This window comes from Aegilops tauschii, chromosome 3 (assembly GCF_002575655.3).
Source record: "Aegilops tauschii subsp. strangulata cultivar AL8/78 chromosome 3, Aet v6.0, whole genome shotgun sequence".
NCBI lineage: Eukaryota > Viridiplantae > Streptophyta > Magnoliopsida > Poales > Poaceae > Aegilops > Aegilops tauschii.
In genome coordinates, this window is record NC_053037.3 from 593782985 (window position 1) to 593801708 (window position 18724).

At 44.7% G+C, this 18724-nt stretch overlaps 1 protein-coding gene across 1 annotated transcript; it reads right to left on the reverse strand.

Annotated features, from left to right (window-relative positions):
- Positions 1-6876: 6876 nt before the first annotated feature.
- LOC109735729 (uncharacterized) lies at positions 6877-9133 on the reverse strand. The gene is made up of 3 exons (XM_020294931.4): positions 8960-9133; positions 8515-8620; positions 6877-8375 (listed from the first exon to the last, which is right to left on the reverse strand). The coding sequence occupies exons 1-3, from the start codon at positions 9000-9002 to the stop codon at positions 8327-8329; spliced, it is 198 nt and encodes a 65-aa protein (XP_020150520.1). The 5' UTR covers positions 9003-9133; the 3' UTR covers positions 6877-8326.
- Positions 9134-18724: the final 9591 nt, after the last annotated feature.

Below are 18724 nucleotides of genomic sequence, written 5' to 3' on the forward strand. Positions count from 1 at the left end.
GCAAGTGGCCAATACATCCAGCAACAACGCCATATCAAGATGGGTCCATCCCCCTGAAGGTATAGCAAAAATTTGAGTCGATGGTGCTGTTTCAAGAGCTGCGAAGGAAGGAACCTATAGTGCAATATGCAGGGACCATGATGGCAAATACTTGGGCTCATCAGCCATCAAAGTCCCGGGTATCACGGACCCGGGGACTCTCGAGGCGTTAGCTTGTCGCGAGGCGCTTGCTCTAGCCCTGGATCTTGGGCTGCCAAATGTACTTGTTGCTTCAGATTGCAAAGTTGTGGTGAACGACATCAAGCTAGGCACGGGAGGTATGTATGAAAGCATAGTGAAGGAAATAAGAAATACGTCCGAACAATTTCAGCAATGCACCTTCATCATCGAAGGTCACGGTACTAATCTTGAGGCGCATAGCCTTGCTAAGCACACCTTTGGTCTGGACTTAGGGCGTCATTTGTGGCTTATAAACCCTCCAGACTTGAATTGTATCCCTATGAACATTTTAGAGTAATAAAACAGTGTGTTTAGATGCAAAAAAATTTTGCTTGGTAATAGTATATTTTGTGTGGTGCCTATCGTGCATGTATGGATAAATAAAATTGTTCACAAGAAAAAGCGTAGTTCCCTTGCTTAGCTTGTCTGTGCGATACTGCGTGTCGTGATGGATTGGTCGATGCGTGAATGCTATCAGTATTTGACCTGGACTTTTTTTTTGAACGAAGACGCTAGGAGCGTCCGGCTTTAAATTAATAAAGCCCACAAACGAACAGGCGGAGTGTCAAGCGGTCGGACATTAGACGGATAAGCCAAAAGCCATGGCAAAGCTAGAAACTGGAGTCTGGGTATGGTTCAAACGCCTGGCAGCGAGCGCATTACATGGCCGAAGCCCATGACCTAGAGCGTGCAGGCTCGCAAACAAAATAGATGCCCCTCCTCTAGGTAGGCATCGCCGGCTCCCTAGCCGCCACATAGACCTAGTGCACGCGGGCTTGAGCAAGCTTCATGAGTTCAGCATCCTTCTGCTTCGCCAACGGACTCCATTGCTGCAAGAGGATAGAGCATTTGCATATAATATTAGTCGGGTGCGACGGGAATGATCCTTCAATGGTAAATTTGTTGCGAGTGAGCCATAAAGACCATAACATCGCCCCGATACTAGCCCAGAGTACACGCTTGTTCTGACCCAGAACCGAATGAAGGAGGTCCACGAGGTTGGAGGAGGATCGCGTGTCCCATGCCACCCCAGCGGCCTCGCGCACTGCACTCCAAGCAAACCGCGCTAGAGGGCAAAGGAAAAAGACGTGGTTTGCGTTCTCGGGGCTCCCACAAAGCGCGCACGGGCCCGTTGCCGGGCCATTCCGTTTTGCTATGTTGATGGACGTGGGAAGCCGGTCTCGAAACAGTTGCCAAAGAAAAACTTTGATCTTCAGCGGGACGCGCGCTTGCCAAAGTCCTTTCACCTCTCTCTGTACCGTTCCTTGGCACAGTTTATGGTATAAGGACTTGCCAAAAAACTTCCCGGATGCGTTGAGGTGCCACGACACCGTGTCGGGCTCCTCAGTAAGCTCCACAGGGGATGTTTGACCTGGACTCGCGAGCGGAGGTGAAAGGAGTGGCGCGTGACCTGCTCAGCTCCACCTTCCTTTTGTCGCAGCGCCGGCGACTGGTTGTTCCTCTCATTCTCCATCACGTATATCTATCGATGTGCGTGTGCGAGGAGAATCGATGTTGTGTCCGGCGAGCGATGGTTTCAGCTGGATGATGATGGGTGCTTGTCTGCTCTTCTCGATGCCCCAAGGTCCGGCGGGGTCCTATATACACACACCGGCTAGCCGCTGGCCACCCCCCACCATCGCAACAGGCACACGCGGAGAGCACGTAGATAGAGCATAGTAGTATATACTCCCTGAGTGCGGCGTTTCGGTGCCCAGGCTCATCTGCACCCGCCCAAGAAAAAAATCAAAATAAATTCAAAAAATTCCAATCTTTTTTTGCATGGTAGACAATTTATCACGTGAGGTCCGCTTCACATTTTAGATCATTTGGACTTCTGAGAAACTCTCAGCAAAAAAGACAAATCGGGTCAAAACAGTGCGTGAACAGTAAACATTTTTACAGACCACGAATTTGTCTTTTTTGTCGAGAGCTGCACAGATATCCAAATGATTAGAAAATTGGAGTGAACCTCACGCATCAAATTATCTACCACAAAAAAAATTGGAATTGTTTGAATTTTTCTAGTATTTGTTTTGACTTTTTTATCAGGGTGGGTGCAGCTGAGCCTGGGATCAGAAGTAGATTACCGATACTACCTCCGTTCGTGTACAAAATATTCTTATATTATATTATGGGACGGAGAGAGTAATACATAAGATTCTCTCCCCCACCTTTCCACACCACGCCACACGGTTGCAGATTGACCATTAGCCGGATTCGATTCAGACTAACTGAACAGCATGTGCCTTTACGAGCTTGACAAATGGAAAGTGTGATGCTCGAATCAATTGCCGAGTTTTGTTGGGGAGGTCGACACACATACACACACACTAGGCCATGTGCACACCAAACAGAGAAGTTATATCTCTAAAATGATGTGCTGGGTTATTACACCATTGCATGATCACCGCAGAGGGATCCCGACCCTGAGCTCCAGGCCATGAAATGCGTAGATTTGCCATGAAGTTAGGATGTGTTGGGGTACGTGACCTTGGATCCTACGGTCAATGTTTCTCATGACACTTGTTTCCTCACTCTTAAATTTTAGCTTTAGCTTTTCAGTCATAAGTTAGTCGGTGTATCGGGTGAAAACTGAAATTCGATGAAAATCTGAAAACTCTGAGCCCTAACAATCAGATCATGGATGGACGGCCTTGATGCGAGGTGGAATGGCGTTCAACCACTGGACATTCTTTTTGCAGAAAGAACCCTATATTCTCCCCGTACTGTAGTGACTAACTATGTCTCCGACCTTTGAGCTTGGGTTGCAGCCTTGCAGGTTGGGTAAATCCAATGCCCCAAGGAAAATAAAATCCCAACGCTAGCTGGCGACAGGCCATACAACGGCGCTTACCCTCTCAGCGTTAATCTGTGTGCCCTACATGACACCCTCACTAATTCTTCTTGTGTGTTGTCATATTATGATTGCGGCTCATCAACTCTCTCGTAGCTAGCCCAACGTGGTGACGATACGACGGCATTGTTCAACCCCATACGTCACTACTTCCTCGATGATTTCATCACGGTGCCATCCATCCATAGACCGCACTCAATCGGACCCGCGCATCTCCTGCCACACGCTCTGTCCCCTTCCATAATAATTTTCTGTCAAAGTTGCTTCAACTTCATTGAACAATGAATTTCTGAATCCAAATTGAAAATAACATCAGGTTCCATTTGTAACCAAAATAAGAACCAACATTGTGAGAGGATTTGGTATCAGCCATTGGTACCGAGAACCAAGAATCGTAGCCATTGTGCAGGACCAAATAAAAAAAAGGGAGAAATTTAGCAATGCATCTTCAATCACGTGAGAACCTCTTAGTGAAGCATGTTTGACTTAGAGTATTATTGGGCACCAAGTGCGCTGAAAAAAGATTTGTGTTATCATGCGTAACTACTGCCAATTGTAAGTAGTCGGGAGTACTACTCCATTGCACGACAACCGTCAAAAAATGCGTCTACGAATTTTGCAACACAAGTCTAGCTAGCAACAACGAATTTGAATCATCGGATTCTTGATTCTAATCGCTCTCTTATTCCGGTATTTTACAATATGATCAAACATAATTTTCTTTGCCAACGATTTCATCTGCTAACTCTTTTTTAAGTTTATAAAGTTAGAATGTTGTTTTGGTTGATCTATGGACCTAACATGTGGGTGTATCAACGAGCCATGATTTATAGCCCTTGCAGCACAAACACGGCGACTGCAATGTAAAGATCCGTTGGTATTTATGATCTATGTGCAAGCTGGTACCATCTTGGTCTTTAAAAGGAGCCCCTCCTTCTCCGATGTCTTTTCACAGATGTCTTCACAAAGATATGGCCCAAATATACCACTCTGTGTGTAACATAGATCAGATCATCATCTAGATTGGTTATATAATCTTCAAAATTCTTGTATGAGCTTGGAAAATTAAATACCCAAGACACGATATCTTCTCATTCTCAGTACATAGGAGTAGGAGGCATGAGGAACTTGGTAAAATCGAGGTCATGGCTAAGAAGTGCATAGTTCTGCCTTGACGGATTTCCAATAGGTACGTAAGCTACAGAAGATCCTTGAGCTCAACGTCCCTGCACAATGGCTCAATCTTTTTCTTGGCCCGACGAGGGTTTGAATCCCTCTCTCTCCTCTTGCTTATTGAATACGTTTGTTTCTTTAATATTTTTCTGTTCCTTATAGTTCTTTCATAAAAAGGAATGAATGGCTGAAACAAGGGGCGCTTCCGGTTCTGTGTGTGCCTGCTAGTGCCTTTAGGGCCGAGGAGACGAAGTGTAGGAGGTGGGGCACATACGCAATGCCGTCTCGAATCACACATCATATTCTTCCCATCCCGCAGCTTCACTTTCTGAAGCTCACAACCCTTGAGCTTGTCATACATGGAGAAGACAGGATGTGAAACACGGACGCCTCCATGATCGTTAATTTTTTTAAACTAGGTTAAAAAAAGTGTCTTTTGCTTTTGTTTGGGACAATGCCCGTGCGTTGCAATGTGATATAAATATTCTAGGACATTAGCTCGTGATTTACCTGCACATATTAATGCGATTGTGTAAATAAATGTTTATCAAATACCACCTGTGATTTACCTTATATTTTGATGAGAAGTTTGATAAGTAAATTAAAATGGAATTGGTTCAGGAGGTAAGTAAAGTAATATGATTGGTTATCATGTGGGAAAGGTTGGACGAAGAGATGGTGGAAAGGAAAGTGAAACTTGGAACCTTACATTCTTTTAGAGTAAAGTGCATTTTTCATCCCTCAACTTACCGCAATGTGTGGCTTGCGTCCTGAACTTTTTCTTCGTATAACCTTCATCCATCAACTCTTAATACCAGGTATAGTTAGTCCTTGCCGCGGTATTCCTCAGTCAAACCCATTTTTGAGTTGATGTGTCACAGTTTTGAGCACATCATGGTGCAACCTTTATCCCTTAACTCTTAATATCGGGTATCGGCTAGAATTAGTCCCTAACAAGAGCATTCTTGGCCAAATCCAGTTTTGACTTTTTATGGCACTATTTTGATTACATCACCACTGTAAGGTGGAATAGGACCACATCTCTCTCTCTCTCTCTCTTTCTCTCTCTCTCTCTCTCTCTCTCTCTCTCTCCCGCTTTCCTTTGCCGCAGCGCCGGGGACGGGCAAGTCGCGATCCACACCAGCAAGGTGACCGGGTCATATTAAATTTTTGTCTCCTCGACCCAGGCATGAAGCCAGTGGCGCTGCGCTCAGGGGCCGGCAGCCTCCACCCACACAGCACAACACGACGCACTGGCAAGGAAAGGAAAGAAAGTTGCATCCAAAGCCGAGCCTCGTTGCTCCAGCCAGTTTTCCTTCCGCCACCTGACGCGCGGGCCACGGGACATACAAGACAGGAATCCGTCGAGCCAAGTGGGAGCAGTGGCATCGCCGTTGCATATGAAACTACTAGGTATATCTTGCGTACTGTGAGACGAAGTAAAACTGGATTCTCATGAATCCATTTTGTGCCGGCCATCTTGTGATCGTCTACTGCAAGACGACACCTTGTGTTTTTCTTACATATCTATACTTTTCTCAATACAGGATGTACATTTTTATACATCTAGAACCATTTTCAGATACAATTTATAATATTTTTTACATACATGTTTTGGATTTTTTTTGAATAACTGATAAACATTTTTTCAGAAAAAACGTTGAACATTTTCTTTAATGGTGCATAACATAACTATGTGAACATTTTTTTTGCATTTTCTAAATATTTTTCAAAATATGTCATGAAAATATTTAAAACGCATGAACATGTTTTAAAATGTCTCACAATACATTTTTTTATGAATTACACTAAGATTTCTTTAATTGTCAAACCTTTTTTTAAATGCCACCAACATTTTCTAAAAACTATCAACAGTTTCTAAAAGTTGCATGAACTAATTTTGTACACCGCATTAACATTTTTCTAATGTGTAGTGAACATTTTCTAAAATTTCAACTAAAATTAGTTTTGAAATATATGTATTTAGAATATTTTTTAAACTTATATAAAAAAGTACAAACACAGAGGAAGGTACTTGGCTGGCCCAATAGTAGCGACAGGAGGGCCCTTACGGCTAGACCTCCTTTGGTCTCGCATGAAGCGAGACAAAGCCATTCACATTTATTTATGACAAAATTCTGGGAAGAATTGCAAATTTAGTTCGGGAAGAATTCCAAACGAGCAATCAGAGATAACCCTTTTTTTAGGGTGCATGCTACAAATTAACCAGATGATTTCTCTAGGAAATCGTCCGCCTAGCCACTCGTTGGATTAGCGTGCTGGTGCCGTTGGATTAGCGTGCTGGTGGCCGTTCTATGCAGGAACGCCACGGTAGTAGACCGGCTTCAACGCAGCGCTGCTGGCACTTGGCAAAGCTTCACTGTAGCACAGCACGGCGTGGCCATAGGTCCAACGGAGCACCGATGTCATCCGGCGAAGCTCCATGGCAGCCCGGAAGGAGCTCCAACGGAGCACTGACGTTGTCCGGCGAAGCTCCATTGCAACTTCGGCGGAGCTCCAATGCAGCACCGATGGCGTCCGGCGAACTCCATTGCAACTCCGGCGAAGTTCCATTGCAGCGTCGGCTCTGCTTTCGTCGGAGTTGAGATAGTTGCGTCGACACACGTTCCGATTAGCCGCATGACTACCCTGACAGTTGTTGTGGTGATGTTGCAATAAGCAGCAGCATCAGATGTGCTCACCGCAGCCTCCTCCTCTGGTAGCACCGGTTGCGTTACAACGCTGCACCGCCGTGTGACGACGACCGGAGTTGAGGGAGATGGCACGTCGCAGCAATGGTGCTGGTGCAAGAAACATGGATTGAAGCGTGGAGTGACAGTGGCGAGCGGGAACCTTACAGTGGTGCTGGCCAGAGTCGCCCTCCCCCGCCCTTGCTACGACCTTGTCGTTTGTGTTGCCGGTGTCAGATTCTGGCCTGCTTGTGTCAATGGCGACTACTGGCCATGGCGTGAATGCATCAGGAGGGTGGCTGCTGCACCCAATGTTTGCAACAGGGATGGTGTTGGGGCAGAGTAGCATCATGTAGCCGTCGGAGGCGGCCCCTTTCGGTTCCAGCTGTGGTGGTTGGTGGTGCTTGCCATGGGGTCAATGGCTCTTCTCTGCTGCAACAAATGAGGATGATAGGGGAAAAGGAGAGAACGTGTGGAGAAAAGAGATTGCGAGTAGATAAGGCCGGGATGGATCGGTGGGCGAGGACACGTCGGGTGCACAGAACACGGTTTACGGAAGGAAGAAATCATCCGGATGAATCCAAACGTTTTCCTTTTTTAGAGGATAACCCTATTTTATCTGTATCTTTATGATGTGCACAACTCGATTACCGAGCAATTAGAGATGAACCTGACTTGATACCACTATATTTCTCAAAAACAAAAACAAAAAACCCTCGATCCCACTACTACTACTACCTCTGCACAAGTGACTACTGATTATATTACGCCTTCACGACTTCTCACTCGGCAAATAAAAGCCTTCATTTTGCACAGCAGGTGTTATCTTTAATTAGAGCATCTTCAACGGCCGCATAAAAATTTCGCGTCCAATAAAAGTTTTAGCGCGCCACTGTAGCACTTTTAATGCGCCCGGAACAACATTGTTTTAGCAGATGTCCAAAAACACGCGCCCAAAAAGCAGACGGTGCAAATTGTGAAGCACGCGTAATCCGGAGTCCAAAATATGTCGCACGCGATAGCATTTTTCAGTGCGCGCCCTAAATCTTTTAGCGCTACAGCATCTGCTGGAGCTGTTCGGCGCCAAAATAAATAAATTTTTAATACGCGGAGCTCTTTTTGAGCACCTGTTGGAGATGCTCTTAGAGGATCCTCAATAGAGGATCCTCAACAGTAGCCCAATAATTTGGCGCCTTAAAATTGATTATAGTTGTGACGCACGGTACATGCCTACATGGACATCACACACGAACACAAGGGTTACTTCCGCAGAACCTAAAACAACAAACGAACAAACACTGTAATTACGCAGCGACTCTCTGTATGTGTATGTTCTTCATAGGCACTAGCACCAACGTCTTTTGCCGGCAGTGACCTCGCCGGCCGGTTAGTCGCGGCACATCTCGCAGATCCAGCAGCAGCAGAGTGCCGCCAGGCTGAAACACAACACACCAAATTCAGACACTATATATCAGGCCGGAAATCACTAGCGACAATTAAACGAGTTACAAAGGAGGCGGTATTGGTATCGATCGATGGAGCAGCTAGCTGGTGGTGGTGGTGGGGCGTACGTACCATCCTTCGAATCCCTTCTCGCCCCTGGATTTGGTGCTCCCCCGGCGTGACTTCTTCCCGCCACCACCGGCTTGACGTTGCTCCGCAGCCGCCGACGGGTAGTAACCTGCACACGGACACCAACGGCACACGCATGAGCAAACAAGCCAACGACCTGGGGTATGTGCTAGCCTAGCTGATCTGAACTTCTGAAGGCGACACTGCAGCTAACTGAATCGATGCAGCGAATCCAGCGACAGTTTCAGTCATAAGCATGGTTTTAAATAGCCCGCTATAGCTCCGCTATAGTACGCTATAGCGTTTGAAAAAGGTCATGTGCTAAGGGTCATTTGTCCAAACACATGAGAAAACATTTTAAATAGCGTGCTATAGTATCGCTATATCACGCTATAGCATTTAGAAGAGGTCCGCCGCATGGAGGTCGAAAATAACGAGATTGATTAACCTGGGGGTGGTGGCGGAGCCTGGTTGTTCCTGTCGTTCTCCATCACCTATCTATCTATCGATCAACCACCTCCGACGTGCGCGTGCGTGTCCGGCGAGCGATCGACCGATGGTTTCAGCTGGATGATGATGGGCGCTTCTCTGCTCTTCTCGACACCCCAATGTCCTAGGCTCCTAGCTATATATACAGCCCGCCAGCAACAGGCACGCGGAGAGGACATAGATAGAGCATAGTAGATACTCCCCCACCTTTCCACACCAGGCCACGCGGTTGCGAATGGACCATTAGCCGGATTCGATTCGGAGTGACTCGACAGCACGTCCCTTTACGAGCTTGACGAATGGAAAGTGTGCTGCTCGAATCAATGGCCGAGGTTTGTTTGGAAGATTGTGAGACACACTAGCAGACTAGCTACTGATCGACATGGTAGGCAGGTACAATGATCGAGAAGCTAGCCGGCCATGCACGGGTTGGTGCAAGGGTTCGACCGCGCCGTTGCCGGCTAGCTGGCCGGAGAAAGCTAGCTAGAGATCAGATGCAAAGCAACCATGCTCCGGCGCCACTTTCTGACTGGTGTTTCCGGCTCGGCTGTTTGATATTCGCTCATGCCGTGCCTGAAATTTTGGTGATACGACCAGGAAAAAATTATCTTGCTAAATGGAGCGTTCTTTGTCGCGAAAGATCAAGGTGCTGTACAGATATAAGATGACACTATATTCGACTGTGTGACCATAGTGACAGGGAATCATCTTGCTTGGCCAGATCATCAAGGTCGCATCTTGACCGAGGTTGGACACCTTCGTGGCACAACCATATCTCCAAACTATCTGGGTCACCATACCCCCGCCTATATATCCAACTAAAGGAGTACGCGGTCCGGAGAACAACATACCCTAGGAAGGATCAGCAAGCCCTATAGACTCTCGCCCTGAGCAGCGACCAGCACTAGAGATACATTCCGCCACCACTAGCCTCTTGCTAGCCGCTCCACAACAGGCCATGTGCAAACCAAATAGAAAAGTTATATATCTAAAATGATGTGTTGGGTTATTACTTATTACACCATTGCATGGTCACCGCCGAGGGATCTCGACCCTGAGCTCCAGGCCATGAATGCGTAGATTTGCAAATGAAGTTAGGGTGTGTTGGGGAACTTGACCTTGGATACTATGGTCGATGTTTCTCAAGACACTTGTTTTCTCACTCCCAATTTTTAGCTTTATCTTTTCAGTTATAAGTTAGTCGGTGTATCAGGTGAAAACTCAAATTCGATGAAAATCAGAAACCTTCGAGCCCTAACCATCATAAATGGACAGTCTTGATGCGAGGTGGGATGTCGTTCGGACACTGAACATTCCTTTTGCAGAAAGCCCCTTATCCTCTCCCCGTACTGCAGTGACTAAATACGTCTCCTACCTTTGAGCTTGGGTTGCAGCCTTGTAGGTTGGGTAAATCCAATGCTCCGAGGAAAATAAAATCGCAACGCTAGCCGGCGACAGGCGACACGACGACGCTGACCCTCCTTGCGTTAATCCATGTGCACTACAGGACACCCTCACTGATTCTTCTTGTGCATTGTCATGTTGTGATTACGGCTCCTCAACCCTCTCGTAGCTAGCCCAACCTGGCGACCAGCGAGACGACGATGATGCTTAACCCCACATGTTACTACTTCCTCGATAATTTCATCACGGTGCCATCCCGCCTTAACCGCACTCAAGCGGCCTCGCGCATCTCCTGCCACGCTCTGTCCCCTCCCGTAATCATTTTCTGTGAAAATTGGTTCAAACTGATTGAATGATGAACTTCCGATTCAAATTGAAAATAACATCAGATTCCATTTGTAACCAAATTAAGGAACCAATTTTGTGAGAGGATTTGGTATCATCCATTGGTACCGAGAACGAAGAGTCATAGCCGTTGTGCAGGTTCAATTAAGAAAGGGAGAAATTCAGCTATGCATCTTCAATCACGTGAGAACCTCTTAGTCAAGCATGCTTGACTTAGAGTATTATTAATTGGGCAAGAAGTGTGCTGAAAAATATTTGTGTTGCCGTGCGTAACTACAACCAATTTGTAAGTAGTTGGGGGTGGTACACCATTGCATGGTAACCGCCAAAAAATGTGTCTATGAATTTTGCAACATAAGTCTAGCCAGCAACAACGAATTTCAATCATCAGATTCCTGATTTTAATCGGCCTCTTCTTCCAGTATTTTACCGTATGATCAAACATAATTTTCTTTGCCGATGGCTTCATCAGCTAATTCTTTTTAAGTTTATAAATGTGGAATATTGTTTTGGTCGATATATAGAGCTAACATGTGGGTGTACCAATGAGCCATGATTTATAGCCCTTGTAGCACAAAGACAACGATTGGCAATGTAAAGATTCGCCGGTATTTATGATCTATGTGCAAACTGGTACCGCCTTGGTCTTTAAAAGGTGCCCCCTCCTTCTTATGTCTCTTCACATATGTCTTCACAGAGATAGCGCCCAAATATACCACTTTGTGTGTAACATGGAGCTGGTCATCATCTAGATTGGTTATATAATCTACAAATTCTTGTATGAGATCTTAAAATTAAATACCATGTCAGGATTTCCTCTCGTCCTCATTACATCGGAGTAGGAGGCATGAGGAACTTTGTAAAATCAAAGTCCAAGCTCAGAAGTGCAAAATTCTGCCATGATTTATTTTCAATTGGTACGAAAGCTACCAAAAGAACCTTGAGCTCAACGCCCCTGCTCAATGGCTCAACAATTTTCCTCATCCATTACTAATATATTTTGTGTGGTGCCTATCTCCTCACCCATACATGTATGTATGGATCAATAAAATTATCCACAAGAAAAAAATGTAGTTCCCTTGCTTCTAAACAGGGCTTGAAATGCGTAGATTTTGGCATGAAGTTAGGGTGTGTTGGGTGAACGTGACATTGGATACTAGGTCAATGGTTTTCATGACACTTGTTTTCTCTCTCCCGATTTTTAGCTTTATCTTTTCAGCCATAAGTTAGGCGATGTATCAGGTGATATCTCAAATTCGATGAAAATCTCAAAACTTTGAGCCTAACAACCAGATGATGGGTGGGCAGTCTTGATGCAAGGTGGAATGCCCTCCAGCCACTGAACATTCTTTTGCAGAAAGCCTCCTATCTTCTCCCCGTACTACAGAGAATAACTAGGTCTCCTACCTCGAGCTTGGGTTGCAGACGGGGTAGATCCAATCTCTCGACAAAAATAACATCCCAGCACTAGCCAGCGACCAGTGAGAGGCGAGACGAAGACGCTGACCCTCCTCTGCATTAATCCCCCTACATGACACCCTCATTAATTCTTCCAATGCGTTGTCATATCGTAACTGCGGCTCCCTGACACTCTCGTAGCTAGCCCAATGTGGCGACAATCGAGACGACACCGCTAGTCAACCCCACGCGTCGCTTCATCCTTGATGGTTTCATCATGGCGCCATCCCACCTTAGACTGCACTCAGCCAGGGGTAGCGAGAACCAAGAATCGTAACCTTGCGAAGGGCCAATTAAAGAAGGGACAAATTTAGCTAGTACTAATAAGATGCATAGTCTTCTTTTCTGGAAGCAATCACGTGAGAACTCTTAGTTAAGCATGTTTGATTTAGAGTATTATTGGGCACCAAGTGTGCTGAAAAAGATTTGTGTTGTCGTACGGAACTACTACCAATTTGTAAGCAATTGGGTTGTTACACCATCGCACGGTCACCGTCAAAAAATGTATCTACGAATTTTGCAACACAAGTAGCTAGCAACAACGAATTTCAATCACCGAATTCCTGAATCTAATCGCTCTCTTATACCAATATTTTAGCGTATGATCAAACAAAATTTTCTTTGCCAACGATTTCAGCTGCTAACTCCTTTTTACCTTTTTTAAATGTGGAATAATGATTTGGTCAATCTATAGAGCTACATGTGGGTGTACCGATATGCCATGATTTATAGCCCTTGCAGCACAAACACGGCGATTGCAATCTAAAGATCTGCTGGTATTTATGATCTATGTGCAAACGGGCACCTTCTTGGTCTTTAAAAGGTGCTCCCTCCTTCTCCGATGTCTCTTCACATATGTCTTAACATAGATAGGGTCGAAATATACCACTATGTGTGTAACATGGAGCTGACCATCATCTAGATTGGTTATATAACCTTCTAAACTCTTCTATGAAATCTTAAAATAAAATACCCAGGACACGATTTCTTCTCGTTCTCAGTACATAGGAGTAGGAGGCATGAGGAAGTTTGTAAAATCGAGGTCAGGGCTAAGAACTGCGAGATTCTACCATGATTGATTTTCAATCGGTGCGTAAGCTACTGAAAGAACCTTGGGCGCAACGTTCATACATAGTGGCTCAACATTTCTCTTGGTCCGACTACTCTCGTCCATTGCTTGCATAATATATTTTGTGTGGTGCCAATATTTTCATCCGTATGGATGAATAGAACTGACCACAAGAAAAAGCGGTAGTTCCCTTGCTTCTAAACAGGGGAAATGGACTGGCCTAACTTGTCCGTGCGATACTGCGTGGTGTGATGGATTGATTAGTTGATGCATGAATGGTTGGTTTCACATCTATCGGATGGCTAGTTTATCAGCTCCACCTCCCTTTTGTTGGAGCGCCGCAGACAAAATATTATTTCATGTAATTCACGAAGCTATGTTTTCTTTGAGTCAAATTACGAAGCCATGTGTCGCGCGAGAGAGACCAGTGGGCCGACCCAGTAGCATTCTTCACTTTGTTTCTTTTTTATGTTAATTTTCCTTTTCCATTTTAAACTTTTAATTTTCATTTTTTGAAAGTTTGTTTTGAACAGAAATGTTTCAACGGGTATTTGAATTTTTTACCATGTATTCAGAAAAAACTTGAAAACTTGTGTTTGAAAAAAATGTTAAACATGTATTTGAAAATATTTAATGTACATAAAATGAATGTTTCAGATGTATACGAAAATGTACAATGTGTATGAAACAAATAGATATAAAAACATGTATTTGAAAATAATGTTAATCATTGCATTTGAAAATTTTAGATATGTATAAAAATATTCCTTATGTATACGGGAAAATTTACAATACATATGAAAAGGGTAGAAATCATTTTCTTAAAAGTTTAACCATTTATTTTAAAAATCTTAAACATGTATAAAAATTACGTTTCATATGTATACGAAAAATGCACAACATGTATGTAAAAAGTTAGACATCAAAAACATCTATTTTTGGGAAAATGTTAATCTTTTATACAAAGAATGTAGACATAAAAACATAAATTCTAAAAAAGTGTATTTGAAATTTTTTAAAGATGTATATTCTTAATGTATACAAAAAAGTTGACATGTGTTAGAAAACAAAAAAAAAGGGAAAAACGCGAAGTAAACCGATCAAAACAGTGGAACAAAGTGAAAACAGAAGAAAATCAGGAAAGAATCGGCTGTTGGGGCTCCCGCCACGGGGTTTTTAGTGTTTGGGCAGCTGCTAATGGTGATGCAAATAACAACCACGTGTAGCAATTTTTTAGGCAGGGCCTAATTTCTTTTGGGAACCATAAAGCTATAGCGCTATTGTTGGAGGCGTTTGATTTATACTAGTACAAATGCCCGTGCGTTGCATCGGGTGATAAATGTGACAGTACTTGCTTCATGGATACTTTTTTGCCACTTTATATGTTTAATTTAAATAAATTTTGAATGTGAAAATTTCCTTGTTTTTATTAAAACTTAATATTTTCATTTAAAATGTAAAACCTTTTGAAGAGTAGTATAAAAATTATGTAAATCGGCACATTTCTCTATAATATATTTTTATGTAAATTAATTATTTCTATTTTACATTTTGAATTTTTTGTAGTTAGTAGTGCTTTTTGGCTGTTTTTTAAGTGTTTTTAAAAAAGCACGAACATATTTGTTGAAACATCAGAAATAAGGTTACACCGAGTATTTATTTTTGAACTTTGTAATTTGGACCTATCCTAACAATGTTTGTGATGACCTATTCGGCTCCTAATTTTCATTTCATCCTATTAAAAAGTATCAACTTTTTTTTGTTCAGTAAAACATGAATTTTTATTACTTTGAGTAGGTTTTTTAGATTTTCAAGAATAATTTGAAAATTTTAATATTTTTATGGTGAAAGATTTTTTTTTTTGGAATATTATATTGCATGTCTTATTTATTTAGCACTACTTTTGTGTTTGGTCCATTGTTTTTTTTTTGAAACTATGGTCTTGAGAGCGTTTGTGTTATAGCAAAAGAGCCCGTGCGTTGCAACGGGAGAAAAAACACACGACACACTCTTAACCGAATAACCATCACTCAAGACCACAATAGGTCCATCTCCTTTATTTTAGCGACGCATCATATTTGTGTTGCCGCTTATCCTTCTTCTCACCCTCGCCGACGGTGGCCTTAGTGTTCACACAAACCAAAACATGTTAGATTGTGGTTAATCCTGAGACGTCTCTCTCTCCCTCTCTCCTCCCTCTCCCTCTCTCCTCCCTCTCCCACTCTCTCGCTTTCTCTCAAAAAATTTTGCTTCCAAAACAATATTTAAAAAATATTTAACAGGTAAAATTAACATCATATATAGATTTCATACATTTTTCTAATCAAATTTCATATATAACATATTAAAATCGGAGTTACGGTTTAAAAGATACGTATAATTTAGAAAACCATTTGTTTGAATTAAATATCTTTCAAAATAATATTTATAAATACTTAACAGGTTAAAATAATCTTATATTCATATTCTACATATTTTTCTAATCAAATTTCATATATAACATGTTTAAATCGGAGTTACGGTTTAAAAGATATGGATGGTTTAGAAAAGCTTTTGTTTGACTTAAATATGATCTGCGGATGCAATACCTAAAAAGTCAAGGGGGTTTTTGAAAAACTGTAAAATAACGGTTCGGTGTGATTTAAATCTGGACCGCGGGTTGATTTCATGAAAACGCAGGAGCTTTTTTGCAAATTGGCGCGACGGACGGGCCGAAACCCTACGTGCTTTATTATTAGGTAGAGATAGAGATAGAGATAGAGATTGCACCAAAAGACTGAAAAGACAGTTTTTTTGGCATTTGGAACGGCTATTTTTTTAGGAACGATGCTGAAGATGCTCTTCCTCGTAGTAAGCACTCTGTTTGTGTTTATTTAATCCACATATTAGCTTTGATTGAAGTCAAACTTTATTAAGTTTGACAAAGTTTATAAAAATAATATAATCATTTAGAATCGCAAATATATGATGTAAAAATATATTCATGATGAATCTAAATTGTATTGATTTGGTATTGTATATATTACTTATCCGGAAAAAAAGTATTGTATATGTTACTATTTTTTATAAATAAACTTAGTTAACGTTGATGAAGTTTGACTTTAGACAATACGATTGCAGATGAGGAGTCAATGATGCGCACTCAAAGGCACCTTAACTAAATCCATTCAGTTCAGTATGGTGCGTACGCACGTCAGCATATTTCGGACACACGGATAACACGGGACGATCGACGCGGACACGCACGGTACATGGACATCACCACACGCACGTGTGCTGGGTTATTTCTGCAGAACCTAAAACAACAAACAAATACTGTAATCAAGCAACAACTCTCTGTATGTGTACCTTCTTCACCAACGGCAGAGACGTCGCCGGCCGGTTAGTCGCAGCACATCTCGCAGATCCAGCAGCAGCACAGCGCCGCGAGGCTGCAAAACACACACCAAATTCAGACACTGGCCCCCCGTCCTTCCCCCGTGCGGCGGCGCCGCCCCGCACCGGGGAGCCCCCGCCTTCCTCCTACAGCCTCGCCCGACCTCCGCTCCCCTCCGCCGCCGTCGCCCGGGGCGTCACAGGGCAAAGCCCTTGTGGCGTGGCGGCCGCGGCGGTTTTCTCCTCGGATCGCGATCTGGTTGGGAGGCGGCGCTCCTTTCTGGCCAGATCGGCGGCCGCGCAGATCGGCAGCGACATGGAAGTGGTGCGTGCGGCGGCGGCGGTGGAGGACGGCACCATCAATGGCGGATCTGGCCTTGACAGGCTATTTCGTTGTGCTACCGATCGCAATCGCCGTCAGCAGTGCACTGCTCCTGGACTTGATCTACAACACGAGAATGTCTGGGGCGCCGGCCCTAGGCTTGTTGGTGGTGGCCTTCTTCTTCGTCGGAGTTGGTCGGCCGGCTGGCTGTGCTCGCATGGTCATGGCGGTGGAGGTCGCAGTGGCCGGCGGCGGAACATGGCCGGTGGCAGTGGCAATGTTCTGTCTGGATCCCGGGGCGGCGGCCCTGGAGGGTGGCGGCCGGTGAAGCTGGGGCTTTCCGCGGCGGCATGGCGTGGTGCAGTCCCTGTCCAAGGCGGGTCTGTGACGGCGATCTGATCTACGGATTGGTTCGGATCAGAGACGGTGACGAGCACGCGGGATCCATCTTGGCGGCTCTCGCGGCTTGGCGAGGCGGGGTGAGAGCCCTCCTCCTAGGCTCCAGTGGTGGCACACTCAGGCAGTGGCCGGTGCGCCAGGGCTCCTACGGTGGCACTGCTGTTGCGGTTGGTCGCCGGATCTAGGCGGCTAGATCCGGGGCTTTGAAGGTAGTCGAGACGATGCACAGGTTATCGGGTGGACTACTTGGGACGGATCCGGGTGAAAACCTGGTCTTCGGTCGATGGCCGGAGCCGGTGATGACGATGTCCTTATCATCATTTCCTTCATGAAGGCATCATCGAGGTGAAGCTCCCAGCTCCACTCAATACCTCCGGGGGAAGCCCTAGATCAGCTGATCGGATGTTGGCGGCAATCATGTGTCGTTACCCCCTTGGGGGCGGCATTCTTGGAGGTGCACTCGTTCTCGCGGGACCAGCGGACGGCTTTTTTGGTGGAGCGGCGCTTCATCCTACACATTCATGACGACAGATCTCGACAGTGTGGCGCAATACAGATTCGGCGTTCGATGTGCGAGGATGGACTTGCGCAGGAGGTCGACGCTGTCTGGCGTCGTGGTGGCGTCGATGGCAGAGAGACCTGGCACGGTAGATGCAATAGTACAGCTCTGAAGATGGATTGATGGCAGGTGGCTGCGGCGGCCTCATACCCGGCAGGCGTCCTGGTTGAGGAATACGCCGGACTGGTAGCACTAGTAGAAAAAGGGTCAAATATGAGACACATTAGTCCCGGTTTGAATTTGAGACGGCACTAATGTGTCCATTAGTGCCGGTTGCAACGGCTAGGCAGGAGGAGATCTTTAGTACCGGTTCGTAGCGAACCTTTAGTATCGGTTCATGCCACGAACCGGTACTAAAGAGGCTGGGGCCCGGCCAGCCCCTTTAGTACCGGTTCGTGGCATAAACCGCTAGTAAAGAGGTTGTGGCAGGCTATTTTTAGTCCCACGTCGCTCCCCTAGCAAGATTTTTACCACCTTAAATATGTTACTTCTCAAACTATCACAAGCACTTGGTCTTCATTTGAACTCTATGTGCAGAATTTGTGGTCGCAATATGAGTCTTCACTGGTTTCTAAACCGTTGAGGACTCATGTTGACAATTCAGATTGTACACAAAAAGATCATTGATAATAAATGTATTTTTGATGTATATTTTTACATGTTTACGCCCTCACTCTCTCCACTCACTCGGTCTCCCCCTCAATCCCCCCGCGCCGGTCCTCACCCGCCGGCCATCCCTCACTCTCTGCTGACATGTTTACGCCCTCACTCTCTCCACTCACTCGGTCTCCCC

Coding starts and splice junctions, on each gene's coding strand:
- LOC109735729 (XM_020294931.4), bottom strand. CDS start 9,002: ATGGAGAACGACAGGAACAACCAGGCTCCGCCACCACCCCCAG. Junction 8,621..8,959: donor GGCTCCGCCACCACCCCCAG/GTTAATCAATCT, acceptor GTCCGTGTGCAG/GTTACTACCCGTCGGCGGCT. Junction 8,376..8,514: donor GAGAAGGGATTCGAAGGATG/GTACGTACGCCC, acceptor GTTGTGTTTCAG/CCTGGCGGCACTCTGCTGCT.